This window comes from Lissotriton helveticus, chromosome 7 (assembly GCF_964261635.1).
Source record: "Lissotriton helveticus chromosome 7, aLisHel1.1, whole genome shotgun sequence".
Taxonomy (NCBI): domain Eukaryota; kingdom Metazoa; phylum Chordata; class Amphibia; order Caudata; family Salamandridae; genus Lissotriton; species Lissotriton helveticus.
Window position 1 is genome coordinate 1,374,988,093 of NC_136068.1, and position 15,221 is coordinate 1,375,003,313.

Sequence of the window (15,221 nt, forward strand, 5' to 3'; positions counted from 1 at the left end):
GCCCTCTGCCTAGTGAAACCATCTTGGCCTGCTGGCGCTGCCGCGGCCCTCTGCCTCGTGAAACCATCGACTTGGCCTGCTGGCGCTGCCGCGGCCCTCTGCCTTGTGAGACTACCATCTTGGCCTGCTGGCGCTGCCGCGGCCCTCTGCCTCGTGAAACCATCGACTTGGCCTGCTGGCGCGGCCGCGGCCCTCTGCCTTGTGAGACTACCATCTTGACCTGCTGGCGCTGCCGCGGCCCGATCCACAGACCCTCCAGCTCGAGGATTGTGAGCTCGCCCCTTACCACTACCTGTACCGATCCGGTACCAAGACTGTCCCGCTACCCCCTTTCCCTACAGAGACTAGAAGTGAGAGGACCCCCGGGTCCGAGATATCCTGTATCGCTGATATCCTTGCCTTAAGAACCTTATATAAAGCATTGAACTCGACTTGGTGTGGTGCCTGTTTGTGGGGAGGGAGGTAACTTGTCTGTACGATCACCGGAGACGGTCCCCCTCGGGGATCTCTCCCTCAGTATCCGGCCGACCCTCAGGGTCCCCGTCTAACAGGGACGTGTATCAATATCTTGATATCTGTCAGGTTTTCTCAATTTATCCCTATCTCTAAGGTTGTATCTTTTCTCAGAGGGGTCCCTTTGGGGAGACTTGTTTCCTCGTTCTGGAGATCTATCTCTCCGTTGAGGAGACCTTCCTCTGGACTGAAAACGTTTTTCTCTGGGAGTGGATTGTTTATTATCATCCCAACTCTTTTTTGGAGTATTCAGATTATTTTTAATTAAAGTTTTTTCAGGATTTTCAATTAGTTGTGGTTTTAGTGGTTTCCCACACAAACTATCTCTTCCTAGTTCTTCATAGGGTTTTTCTATGATTCTGGCAAGTTCAAAAGTTTGTTCTGCTATATCTGTTTCTTTCAATTTCTGGCGGATCGCCACAGATGCTGCTTCTCCTTTTATGTTGGCTAATAATATAGCCGAGACCTGCTTAAAGTCTTTCAGTAATTTCATACCCTGAGTTAAAGCAGGTTCTGGACCGTATTCATTTTGAATCTGTCTTAGTAGGTCTGGTATAACCGCCATAGACGGGACACCATCTGTTTTTGTCTAAATTGAAGCAAAGACTGTGCCCCAAGTGTCACAGTCCTCCACATGTGGTGCGATCCCCACTGGAAGACAGATAGTCAGAATTCTGTGTTTCTCATTAGGTGTAGTATCAGGAAATACTGCCTCTATTTCAGTGATTTTTTGTGCTAACCAGAATGGAATTTGTTCCCGTTTTGCGGGTATTTTGCCCCAATGGCTGATTGTATATTCTGTGGTGTGATTGTATTTGTGTTCCCCTGGTGAGGGGTGTGTTGTGGAATTTTTATTGCTGGTTGGACTGTTGAAGTCCTCATGACATATTGGACCAATTGTCTATGTATTTTAATTAGTAGTTTTAGCTGAGCTAAAAGTTCCCGGTCTGACGTTTTTTCAATGTCTGGATATGGTGTGTAGCTGGCTAGTACCGGCCATGTGGCTCCTGGTCTACCTAGAGGACCGAGCCTGGTAATGTGATTTTGATGTTTTAGGGCGCCATTAAACCAGAGCAGGTGCTCTTGGTATGTTAGTGGAATTTCAACGTCCTCGAAAGGAGCGTATTCATTCGGAGGTTCCTTTATTTTGTAATAGTGGAATTCGTGTGTCACAGCATGTGCTGCTGGAAAAAGTATCCAGGAATAGAATACCTCTGCCTGCCGATATTCATGGGCCTCTACCACAAATATGACTGTACAACCTCTCGATGATAGTCCATTTTCTATAAGTTTAATAGTTATAGTTTTTCTTACATTTACCGGAATGATTATAGCATTCGGTCATCATTTTGGAGACTTGTGTCATCCGCTAGGAGTTGAGCTGCTTCTATTCTAGCTTTCTCCCTTTCGTCTTCACTATCCGACATTTTACTGACAGAAAGTTTTTATGTTGCAGAGCAAGTTTCAAGGAAACAAAGATTAGGTGCACAATATTTTGGAACACTGTATCCTTCAACGTTGACTAAACCAAAAACTAATACATAGGAATCTCTTCCTACTAAGTTCCGGCGGATATTAACCTTTTACCCACTCCAGACGTCTTTTGGAGTTTTTACGGGAAAAAGGGGTCTGTGTGAAAAGCACGACTGAGTTACTCTAATGTCTTGCGTTAGATTATCGCCTTACCAAACGTTGGGCGCCATGTAGTGTAGTTCCTATATTCCCAATAGGCTCTGCGCATTGGAATAACATAAACAGCAGTTTAGACGTAGGACTGAGGTCATCTAGGTCTCTACTGACTATGTTAGACTTAATTAGGTTTGCCAGCTAGCTCAGAGGTCACTAGAAACTTTCTCGAATGAACAGGAAGTGGTTAACTTTCCTGAATAGACAAGAAGGGATTAGTTTCTGACAACCGCATAAACATGACAACTTTGCTCCCTCAGAATAAAGAGTATATCTCTAGAGTCGTGTGAAAACAATAGACAGTTATTTCACTCAGTCAGTCGTGCATACTTAGTTTCACCAGAGTGCAGAGAAATAGAGAGACGGGCGTTTTCAATAAAAGGTGTTATTTATTGAGCAGTCTTCTTTCTCAAGCAAGAGAAACGAGTTGCCACAATTGCAATACTTATCATAAAGTAAAGTGCGTACAGTAAAAGGAGTATTATGTAATAATACTGTAAAAGCATTGATATGGTTTCTTAGCCATATGATACTTTAAAACGAATAAAATATATACATACATAAAAACATTGACTAACATACTCAACTGGTGCTTCTAAGATACGCCTACCCCGGTGTACCTGACCTAAGCCTAATACGTGGGAAGGAGTAAGTAAGTTGCAGTTTAAGTTAAGTTGGTTTTTGCCAAGAATCTGAATCAAGAATTCCCTTAAGAGTTTAGTCAGCTCCGTACCTTGGTAATAGAATGTGGGAGGTCTTGTATCTCTCTCTCAGGACTCGATCTCCCAGCAACCCGCAAGGGTGACTGGAAACACCGGGGCTGGATTTCTCGGCAGGAGAAAAGACAGCGTCCCTCTTAGTGCGTCAAATGGGAGGGTCGACTTCCTTCGGCACTCGCATCAGCTGGGCGTCGGGCAAGTAGATAGCCGCTTTGCTCCAAACCACCGTGTGTTTGCTTAAGGCAACTGTTGGTATATTTATACCTGAAAGGTGCCGAGTTTGACGTAAGGTTGGACATAAGACGTCACTAAGAACTAACAGTTCTTTCTGGACTCCAGGAGTTCTTGTGCAAATCAAAACAAAAGCAGGGGGATTTCCCGGGCTGCTGGAGGCTTGGTTTGTTTGAAGAACGCGTTGTACTTTCTAGGAGTCTATAGGAGTAGCCTTGCCGTATTTGGACTGCATGGGCTATGACTAGATATGGACATGATTCCTATGCCTTTATAAGGATATGTTTTGTTACACCCACATAAGGGCATGAATCGGGGATATCTTGATTAGGGTCCTAGATAGATTCACAACAGCACTGCTAGCAGGGATTGCTGAGTTTCCCCTAGAGCCTGCACAATTTACCCCGCTGTCCATTGTCATTGCTGATTCTGCAGTAGACCACTTGATCTCTAAAACGTACTGGGTGTGTTTGACCCTGGTCCCGAGTAGAGATGGCAAAATTAGAGAGGCGTGGGAGTGCAAACTGAGCCACCCGCTCCAGGACTCGCACTGGGAATTTTGCTAGACACAAATTAAGGAAGTCTCCCACACGATTACATTTTACGTTTTTATGCGGGTCTACACCCAATCACCCAATCACCCAATCACCCAAAGCACCCAATCGTGGCTTGCAAATAATCATCTCAAACTCAATGCTCTGAAAACAGAGTTCCTTTTGATCTCACCTCCCGCGAAGATCTCTACCACTCAAACGTGGCTTAAACAGCTAACTGCACTCAATGTCCTACCCACCATCGTGGACTCAGCAAAATCTCTAGGCATAACTCTCGACTCCAATCTCAACATGCAGCATCATATCAGCAAGGCTACTAAGGGTGCGAACTTCCAAATCAATACCCTGAGGAAACTTAAACCCTTCCTACCACCCAAAGACTTCCAAACTGCAGTACAAGCACTAGTAATCCCGCGAATTGAATACGGCAGCATCGCCCTCTGCGGTCTCCCGTTAACCACTACTGCACCCCTAAGAGCCTCTCTAAACGCTGCAGCGAGACACATCACTGGGTCAAAAAAACACTCACATATCTCCCCTGACTTGAAAGCCCTGAACTGGCTGCCTTTTGAAGCCAGAATACATTTCAAAATCGCCTGCATGACACACAAGGCTGTACACCTGAGATCTCCCGGATACATCACTCAGAAGCTGTCAATCTCTGGCGGCTCTAGATACACTAGAGGCACAAACAATCTACTGCTAAAACCTCGAAGATTCAGGAAGGAAAAAACGTATAAGCGCTCTTTCTCAGGAATGGCACCCAGGATCTGGAACTCACTCCCTCCTGAAACAAGGCTCATCTCCTCAGTCACACTTTTTAAGAAAGAAGTAAAAGCTCTTCTCATGGCCAAATACAATTGAGCATTTAACTTGGATCTGTAAAGTATCTGCACCGATCTATATTACCCAGCTCGATCCCGACGACTATGTGTTTTTTCTGTATTATTCTTCTAGAACCTTACCAATATGTGCTGTACCTGTATTATTGTTTCACTTACCTGACTATTTACTTGCATTATTGATTTACCTGTACTATTATGCTTCCTCACGTTTTCATTCTCTGGTTTGGTATTCCCTGCTTTGTAAAGCGCTCTGATATCTGCAAAGATCTTGTTCGCGCTATATAAAACTTTCAAAATAAATAAATAAATAAATACATGACCTTCGAAAAATTGCATAGGTTTAACCCTGACAGACCACATACATGCTTTAAATGTAGAGCTCCACACGGCGACTTTTCACACTTGGTCTGGAATTGCATTAAAATTGGGACCTATTGGTGGGCGGTCTATAATGAAATTGCGAAGATGATTGGCTTGGATGTTGAGACCTCTGCCCTGAAAACATCCTGCTCTCTGCAGTTCTTGTCTTTGGTCATTCCAATTACACTGTTATCTTGTAGTTGTGTTCCCCAGATATGTTATGAATGTGAAGGTTTGGTTGGGTGTGTGTGAGTAGGGTTTGAATGAGTTGGTGTGTATTTGTATTCCTCTCTACCGGGGTTTATCGTATTTGATTCAGTGGTATATATTGTCTCTTTAGTTGGTGATTATTTATGAATATATAATGTATGTTTAAAATATAAAGAAATAATAATGAAAAAAGTTTTGATAAACGAAATGAAATAAAAGAATCATATTTTTATAAATGTTGGAATTTTTTGTCTACTGGGTTTAATAAGTTGGGTTGGGTGTTCACTGTATGTATTTGGATTGATTTCGCTGTATAATTATTTAGGTCATGAGGGAGTTCTTTGTTGTGTCTTGATAATTTTTCCCCTCTTCTCCTTGACCGTTATTTGTTCCTTTAGAGGGGGTCCCCTACTTACTGCATTCGAGCCCACGCCGGAGATCGCATTGCTGGGGTATGTGGCTGGCTTTCCCAAGGGGGTGCGTCGGTTCACAGAAATGGCGCTATTGTTAACAAAAAGAGAGATTGCACTTGAGGGGGGAGGGGGCATAGGTCCTCTCGCAAGGTCAAATCATGGTTGCACAGTCTCACATACTGTAACATGAATAGTGAGTTATTCGCTAGCACCCAGCCACTGGCATCTCAGCTAAAAAATATTTGGGATCCTTTAAAAAGTTATCTACTAGAGTTCAATACTGGCCCAACCATGCAACTGCCCGATGGAGTGGTGCCCTCTGGAGTGGGATAGGTGGTCCTAAGCTGTGTAGTCCACATTTGGGATTTATGTGCCCCGCTATGCTTGAAGGGCATCATGATGTATTGACACGACCTAACACCTGAGTGTATTGCATGCAGGGGCACTCTAACTTAATGTTATTGTACATACCCAAGATGTGAATTGCCAGTTAATTGGACCATGCCAGATACAGGTCGGACTACTTTATACATGTAAATCCTTGTCTGTTGTATGAGCCATAACTGTCTTTTTTCTTTTAATGTCTAATTATGAATATGATTGGAAGCTAATTTCAAAACCACTGAAAGATGTAGTGAGCACAAGAATGAGGGGAACCCATTTGCTTTCATGTGTTATAGGGAATATTTTCTGGATGGAAGTCGGCAAAAAGGGCTGCAGCTTGTACAAACCTTTAATTGCAGACAAAGTACTACGAAATGTGTAACAATTACCTCCAGCTCTGATTGCCAAGTTGATTTTAGAATGTTTTCCATACTCCGCGTTTCTGCAAGCTGCTTGATAAGACTAAATAGTGCTAGAGGTGGCACCAGTAACCATCTGTGAGTCACATTTTTCGGGCAAAGGGGAAACCCTATATTCGAAGTAACAAATACTTCATCTGAAAAAACGTGATTTTTACCACATTGGAAAAGAAAATGTACCTATTGATCTTATAAACGCCCTAATGGAATACGCAACCTCTGCTTACCCAAACGAAAAGGAACACATTTACTTTGAGAATTTACGAATACATCCTAGGTGTTACTCAGCAGCGGTCGCTCCTCGTTGGTGATGTATGTATCAAAATAAATCAGGGACAAGACATGATGAATAAATAGCAAGGGAATGCATCTACATGATCATTTCCATCTCTTATTCTTTCACCAGTCCTCTGTGTCAAACAATGAACATCATAAGAAACGGATTAATACACTAGCATATACTAGCATACCACTGGCCAGTCATCATTACAATTTCTCCAGTTACTGACTCCATCTATCGTAGATTATCCTCCAGGTCACATTTATGTTGGGTTGATTCCATTTCCAATTGCCAGAGTTTACCTGTTTTCAGAAATGAAAAGGTACCTTCTGTAGCCTTTTCCAAATACAAATACTTGAAAATCGATGTTGACAAAACCTCCCGATCTATACATGGAGGCAATGAGTACCAATAAAGATCAGACTGAATCCATTAGGCACTCGAACCTGTAAGCCAGCTCGCCTAGCCAGCTCACCTGGCCATGGAATAAAACAACAACTACGAAAACACGGCACATGGAAAGTTTTGTGGCTGGTTATTTAACCAACAGCTTCATCTACTAATGCTTCCTGCAGTGAAAATGGTTAACTGCATTCATCTAGTTGGAACTCTAATTTGCCTTAGTGACCCTGCAACATACACTTTTGAATGCAAACTATGAGGGATAGGACCTATTATTGATATATAATAATGTGTATATTGACCAATAAGTTCCAGAAGCACAGTCACCAATAGGCAGCTATGCTACATCTTTAGGAAGATACAATTTCTAAAGGACCACAGTACCATAGGTTGGATGATACCCTCAGAATAGTATGGAAGGGAACAGAATATAGAGGATCAGAGTGGTAAAAAAGATGAAGAATTTGGACTCTCGGGATCTGTGGCTGGGAAGAACATAGTACTATAAACAAGCCACCAGCTATTAGTTGACCATTGGTGGTCAAGAAACAAAGAAAGCAAGGCTGAGCACAATTTGAGTGTAGTCTAAAATGCAGTAGGTTGTCTAATGTACTAACATTACCAAAACTGCCTTGCCATAGTGTTACCATATGTTGTATTACCTGTGAGTTTAAGTTTGAACAGCCGTCCCAAAATATCTGATAAACTTCCAGGTTCAATTTTCATCTCCTTCCACTGCTTCTCTTCTTTTGACTCATGGTGAGCCGTGGAGATGTCGAGGGATGCAGCCTCATGTTTCTTATCTTCATCAGTGCTATTTCTCGAGAAATTCTCAGATGGAATTGGACTAACTGAGGAAACTGGCTCGATCTCATGGAGGACTCTGCTTTCTGGAACCGAGGATTTTTCAATGAGAGGAAGCGTTGTTGATTCTGGCTTAGGCTTTACTTGCTGGTGCAAGTTCCTTAACTGCGTTACATACTAAAAAGAAAAGATAGGCAATGTTTGAGAAGATTACAAAGCAATTGGCCAGAGTAAACATTTTAAGTATTCTTGAAAACGGATAGTTATTGCAGGACAAACGCTACATTATGTAAAACCTAGTACTTTGGCTTTATCTACTGTGCATTGCCTCTACTGTCTTGGCTTCGGTGCTGCCCTCAATGGTCCTAGGCTCTATCTCACCCAAGGAACAAGGTGTCATCATATGGTACGGATGTGTCTCTGTCCTGTTCTGCAAAGTGACTCAGGCTGGCATGTGGTCAGACGTTCACCTATTCAACAGTCTAACTCAGATATGCTTCCAAATCTTACTCAGGTCCTGCCAAATCCCAATGTGTGCTCCTACTATGACCCAATCTCATAATTTACAGTACATTTTACACCCAATTGAAATGTTTTCCTTGAGAAATGGTCTAACAGGTAAGTGCAACTCAAGGGTGCATCTGAGCAGACGTCAACTAAAAATAATGAGTTTTGCATAGGCTGCAGAAGCGCTAGGTTGTTACTTATTTCTGTTGTGAGGTGACATGGAATACATAATTCTTCTGTCCCAAGCTCAGTAAGAAGAGTCAACACAATAAAAGATCAGAACCCACAGCATGCAATTATATACAGCCCTTAGGAGCAACATGATGAGGACACAGAGTCTGAGTGAAAGTCAGCGCAAACTGTAGAAAACGAGGGTAGTTTGGTAGAAGAGACCCATGCAACATCACAAAAGATTCTACATTGTGGAGTAGGTGGGCACTTCTTCGGCAATTAGATGAAAATATCCAGATAAAGTAGGTTTCCACAGTGGCAATACATTTGCAAAAATCCAAGCATCAAAGACTTCATAATGCTACAAGTAGTGTCTATTTTGGGTTTTCACTGTAGGTACTGCACTGCTCTGTTGCCAGACGGGACCAGCTAGCACATACCCTGTGTACGATTTTTTTCATGCACTTTCTGAAAATTGGATGGCTCTATCTCCAATCCCGTTTTATGTTAACATTTACCAATCCCCCTTCAGAGGTTGATTTACCCTCACATCACCATGAAATTCTTCCATCTCTTCCCACCCACTGCTAGCACCACCTCTCATTATGACCATCATCTTACTTTTACTCCTTCATTCTTTTTAAAACTCTACTACCAAGGACCATGATAGCCCATTTCTCTTCGAACACAGACCGTACTCCATTCCCATACCAGGTTTGGCTTTTCATAATCGCCACATCCATTCCTGCCTTTTTCTCTAATACTTCACCATTCAGGTTCTCAGTTCAGCTGGGTTAAACCACAAAAGTTCCATTGTCTATACATGACTGAGGCACTACAGGCAGGCTTGTAAAGGGTGTGATCTCTCAGATAGGCAGTGTCTGTCACTGTCTCTCTCCAGTGTGTTTCACCATCACCTTTGCAAGAATTTGACTTTAGCAACTTGGGCACTCTCCTGTGAGTACAGGTCAAAACAGGAGCTCTCATGTGGCGTCAGCCACTAACGTAAAGAGACGTACAACTAGATGTGACAAATCTGGTGTTCCGTGCCTATGGCCTGTAAGGATATGGAAGATGCTTGGTAAGAATATACAGAAATATATAATAATAAACCTATCTGCCTGAATGGTGGACTAGATCATCTTAATAAATAAAACGTAATTTCTATCAAAGACAGCAAAACACAAATTGTCTCTGCCTTTTATTTTCTATATTTGAAACAAGATCTATGATTTGTTGATATTATGGTCTGGCTCAAGGTCTTCAGGTTTCGTGAAAAGTCTAAATGACATGACAGTTGGTCCATGTGGGACAGCAGCACACAAAATGTTTAGAACAAGAAATAAGACAAATCATTCTCATATACTTTCATATCATGGAAGTGTACCCCATTTAGACATCCTTAACATCTAGCATGGCTCTAAACCTTGTGGATTACTGCTAAAGGTTCCTGTATATGGAATTCCAAACCTATAATTAACTTACATGATTGTGGCTCAACAAACACTGATAAATCACCCACCGTCAACAAATATATATCATAGCAGTAAATGATGCTTCATTTTCTGAGTGGGGCACCATGATCCTTTGACAAACTTGGAATAAAAATGATTCATTGCTAGCCTAACATTTGTAGGCCATGATAAAGCTAGTCTAACCAGCTTTTTAAAATGACGGATGAAAGATTACCCCAGAGAAAACTTTTCACTGACAGCTGTATGTGAAGAGGAACATATGGATACAAAGCATGCATCAGCAATATAATAATTCCATAGAAGTGGTGAGCTAAGAAGTGCATCACGTTCAAGTCGAAAGCTTGCAAACAGCCTTGGGTACCTGGAACTAAAACTACATAGCTACCAAAAAGGCTAGAGATGTACAACACTATCTGCACTAACTTTAGTGAAAAGATACATTTAATACTGAAGTAAGCACTAACAGCGTACTGCATTTACCACAATGAAAGGGGCGAACTGTGCTGGGATGTGAGGTAGTGTGCTCCCAACCCCCTTCTGTTTTAAAAGGTTACCTTGAGCCAGCAAGCAGACGAGCTTCGGAGATGCACTTGTGTGCCAGTGAGCGGTACTGAGACCTGTGAAGACTTTGGCAGCGTTTCCAACAACCAAAGATTAAATAGTTTTTGTTCTCTACTGATGAAGATGAAATTAAGAAACACATGTCTAGAGATGTACAGTCCTACCTGCACGAAGGTGCAAACTGTGCAGGGATGTGAGGTAGTGTGCTCCCAACCCCCATTCTGCCAAAAAGGGTCCCATATAATAGAATTATGAAGTGACGACAAACAGAAAATTAAGAGAACTTTCAGCCACAGAAAATCTTAAATGTAAGAATAGCATTTCTTAGCGAATTTCCACTCAAAGGTATCTTGGCACTAGGACTGGTGAAAAGGTTACTTGAAATGGAAGCCAAAATGATAACAAAATATGGGTCTTTAAGTCTTTATGGAAGGAGATGTGATATGTGATGCCGCGCAGTGGTGTCGTTGGCAAGCAATTCCAAAGCTCAGAGGCCAGCACAGAAGTTCAGCCTCCCAAACATGTCAGCCTAAATAGGGGTAACCGAAGCTGAAAGGTGTGATGCTAACCAAACAGAGGGAATGGGTGCATCATAAAATAAATTTGAATAGCAGGGTCATAAGTCTAGATTAAAGCCAGAATAACTATGCAAAGTGCTTTACATGTACTTATCTGCTCCATGGGAAACCAGTGCAATAAACAGCAGGCTTCATACAAGTGTTCCGATCGGAGTACCCCAATAAACATTTTACAGCCATGTTCTGATGCAGATGTAATCTGGCTAAGGTCGTGGTCAGGCACTCCAATAACAGCTGTTTTGGATAGCAGAGTCTAGACAGGATAGGAACACCTACCACTGAAGCTCTCATCTGCTGTGGGATAAGAGGGAGGACCTTTCTCAGGCTTCTTAACTGGAAAAAACGTCCACTGACTTAACATGGCTTTCCAACAGAAAATTCTTGTCAAAAACTCAAGAATTCTGACCGTGAGACCAGGGCAATGGGAGTGCTTACACTGGCACTCAATAGACTGTCAATGCACAGATTAAGAGCTCAGTTTGATCAATATTTCATTTCAGCATGCGGGTGTCTGGAAAAACGGGAGACACGATTGACAAAAAATTCACTAGGTGTCATTACCACAGGGTACACAGTCCAAGATGAAGGATCTGATGGTGCAGTTAGAGGTCTCATATAGATGTTGATTAAAATGGAAGAAAGCGAGGATCCCTGGCACATGAGCAGGGTGGATGTGGACCCAAAGCTGGAAAGGTCAAGCCATTAACTGCATTCAGATAGGAATTAAGTAAATGCAGTGTTGCAGAATCCATCCGCTGCAAATCAGTCAAGTAAGAGGGAACGGTTGACCGTATCAACCATGGCAAAGAAATCCAGCAAAATATGCCCAGTAGGATGTCCAACATCCCCAGTCAACCTCAACTCATCTAAACTGTGACCAGAGCAATTTTATATCAACACCTAGAAGAATCTGACTTGGAGGGCAACTAGCAGTTTAAGACTATCCGGGTGGATTGAGAGCAATTAGGCCAGGTACTAGCAGCTAGAGACTTTGATAGACTTGTACTGGGGGAATTGTCTGCATTAAGAGATTCACTTGAGAGTGAGCTAGGACGTCCTAACCTGCTCAATATGACAATGTTTGATTCTGATGTTGGATTAAGGACAGACTGATAGATACTGTGAGGGCGCATGGTAGGTGTCAGGCAGCACATCTGGAGCAGACCTTAACGTAGTTCGGGGAATCCAGTGACTAGCGCTACCATACAAAGCCCCTTATCAGATGACTCCCCTCCAAAACACAGAACATGACTAAGCTTTAGAAATGTTTTGAAGCTTCAACTCCAGTGACTTGAAAATGCGACATCAGCCCCCGATTAAGACTACAGAAATGCAAGTTATTATACTTTGGGCCAGATTAGCTTCGTAACACACCATAGTCTAATTCGCCAGGTCACACTTTGTACTCTATTAACAGTGTCTTCCAATTTTAAGAAAAGTAACAAAAAATAAATGTATCAACATTCAAAACACTATATGCCATCAATGGGAAACTTGTATTAACTTCATTTCTGTTTGTGAAACATTATACAGTAATTTACATGTAAAACATTAACAATAATGTACAATTCATAGATGGCATTGTCTTAAGTTTAAATTGCATTCCTCTATTTGCTGGCTCAAGCATACATTTTTTGGACGACCAATCGCTCATGCAGTGCACTAGATCCTCTAAAGTTTCCGAACATAAAAATCATTACACCTTTTGAAGCAACAAAGGAGCTCACACCATGAGCGGTTCAGCTGCAGACCACCACACTTTTCCTGAGCAACCAGGCCTTGCCCTTAGCCCTTAGTACCTTTGTCAATAGACAACAGGTAGGTTGCTGAATGTAGCAGGAAGTTGGATGCACAAAAATATTTTTTATCAGTGAAACGATCATCTTCCACAACTTCCTTAAAGAAAAGCCACAGGACACACGCATAATAAGCTGAAGAAAATTGGATCAGAAACTAAGAATTAAGTCCAGCACAGATGTGGGGGGCATCTTGAAAACTAGCACGAGATTTTAAATTCAGATCAATCTTAGACTTATTGCAGGTCTTTCGAACCAATGTGGATATAACAGTCTGAGGCCTAGATGTAGGTAATTTTATTTTACCACTTCTGAAATACCGAATTTTACCGATTCGGTATTTAAGAAGTGGTAAAATAGAGGGGGGGGGGATGTAGGTATTACAGAATCGGTAAATACCGAATCGTTAAGATTCGGTATTTACCGATTCTGTAAATACCGATTCGGTAATGCTCATTGATTCCTATGGGCATTGAAGCCCATAGGAATCAATAGGCATTACCGAATCGGTATTTACAGATTCGGTAAATACCGATTCCAGCAAGGGTGCAGGGGGTGTCACTTTGACACCCTCTAGCACCCAAAATACAGGCATGTGTGCCATGTGGCACACAGACATGCCCTAAGGGCATGTCTGTCTGTCACATGGCATAGGTGTGCATGCACACATGTGCATGCACACCTGGATTCGGTATTTTACCATCTAATTGGATTGGGTGGTAAAATACCAAGGGCCCGATGTAGGTAAATCTTTTTTACCACTTCTTAAATACCGATTCATACCGAATCGGTATTTAAGAAGTGGTAAAAAAGAGGAGGGCAGATGTAGGTAATTAATTACCGAATCGGAAGGAATCGGTATTTACCGATTCGGTAAATACCGAATCGGTAATGCCCATTGATTCCTATGGGCATTGAAGCCCATAGGAATCAATGGGCATTACCGAATCGGTATTTACCACATCGGTAAATACCGAATTTTGCAAGGGTGCAGGGGGTGTCACTTTAACACCCTCTGGCACCCCAATTACAGGCATGTGTGCCATGTGGCACACAGACATGCCTTAGGGCATGTCTGTGTGCCACATGGCACAGGTGTGCATGCACAGATGTGCATGCACACCTGGATTCGGTATTTCACCACCCAATTGGATTGGGTGGTAAAATACCGACTCCTAAAGGCCTGTGCCACTGTTTGCAGTGCGACCTACATGTGAGATTTACCGAATCGGTAAAATTACCGATTCGGTATTTTACAGAATCGGTAAATTTACTGATTCGGTAAATTTACCGATTCTGTAAAAAAGGTCCCCTACATCTCAATGACCCATTTACCGGTCGGTAACGGCCGAATTCGGCCGTTATCGACCGGTAATGGTCACCTACATCGGGCCCTAAATCTGAAAGGCCTTTGGGACTCAGAAGAGTCCCACCTACATCTAGAAGTTACCGAATCGGTAAAAATACAGAATCAGTAAATTTACCGATTCGGTAAATTTACCGAATCGGTAAAATTGGCCCCCTACATCCCAAAAACCCATTTACCGGTCGGTAACGGCACAAATCGGCCGGTAAATGGCCACCTACATCTGGCCCTTAGTCTATATTAAAGAGAGAGTAAGTTTCTGACATAGTACCCTCCGGAGGTGACAGTTGTGGTATTCTCAGCACAAGCTTCCATAAACTCTGCAATGTGGAGCTTGTGCGGGGAATACAGTGAAGGATATTGTTGGGGCAGAGAGGGTCCTCTTAGTAGCCGACCTACAAGTAAACTCAGGGTTACTGTGGAAGTATTGCACCTTCTTCGGCGTACTTCGTGTACACCCTTCCACTATCTAACACTAGTGACGAGCGGGGAAGTACAGGAGCCTCAGTCCGCCCGTATGACTCTGATGGGGATATCAGTAACTGTAGGACTGCGGTAGAAATGTTTTTAATTTCTGGACTAGTGGCTGTCGGCATACGCCGTTTCGCATTTCTGCATGTTGTATTTAGTTTTTGCGGCTGTTTTGAAGTACACTGGGAGTGCACTGCACATGCATGTGATGTGCTGCAGTGACATCAACAGCATCTCATAGCATCAAGAGGATTTGCGCACCTGCATTGAGGGCATCAGCACCTACATGTGATGTTGAGCATTTCACCTACGAACAAGTTCTGCGAGACAAGATTTTGATGACAACAAAGAGTGAAAATATCCAACAAAGGTTGAGGGTATGGGCAAATGTGTCATCAAATGCTGCCTCAGAAATAACTAAATAGGTGGAACACTCAGGGAGGTTTGTTCAAGAAAAAAGAAATGATTTAAAAACC

At 42.5% G+C, this 15,221-nt stretch overlaps 1 protein-coding gene across 1 annotated transcript in view; it reads right to left on the minus strand.

The window, feature by feature from the left end:
• COX10 (cytochrome c oxidase assembly factor heme A:farnesyltransferase COX10) overlaps nucleotides 1-15,221 on the minus strand; it is a 593,978-nt gene that overhangs the window by 483,759 nt on the left and 94,998 nt on the right. Inside the window, exon 3 of the mRNA XM_078650861.1 lies at nucleotides 7,679-7,997. Coding sequence (XP_078506987.1) covers nucleotides 7,679-7,997 — 319 coding nt within the window. The remainder of the gene's footprint in view (nucleotides 1-7,678; nucleotides 7,998-15,221) is intronic.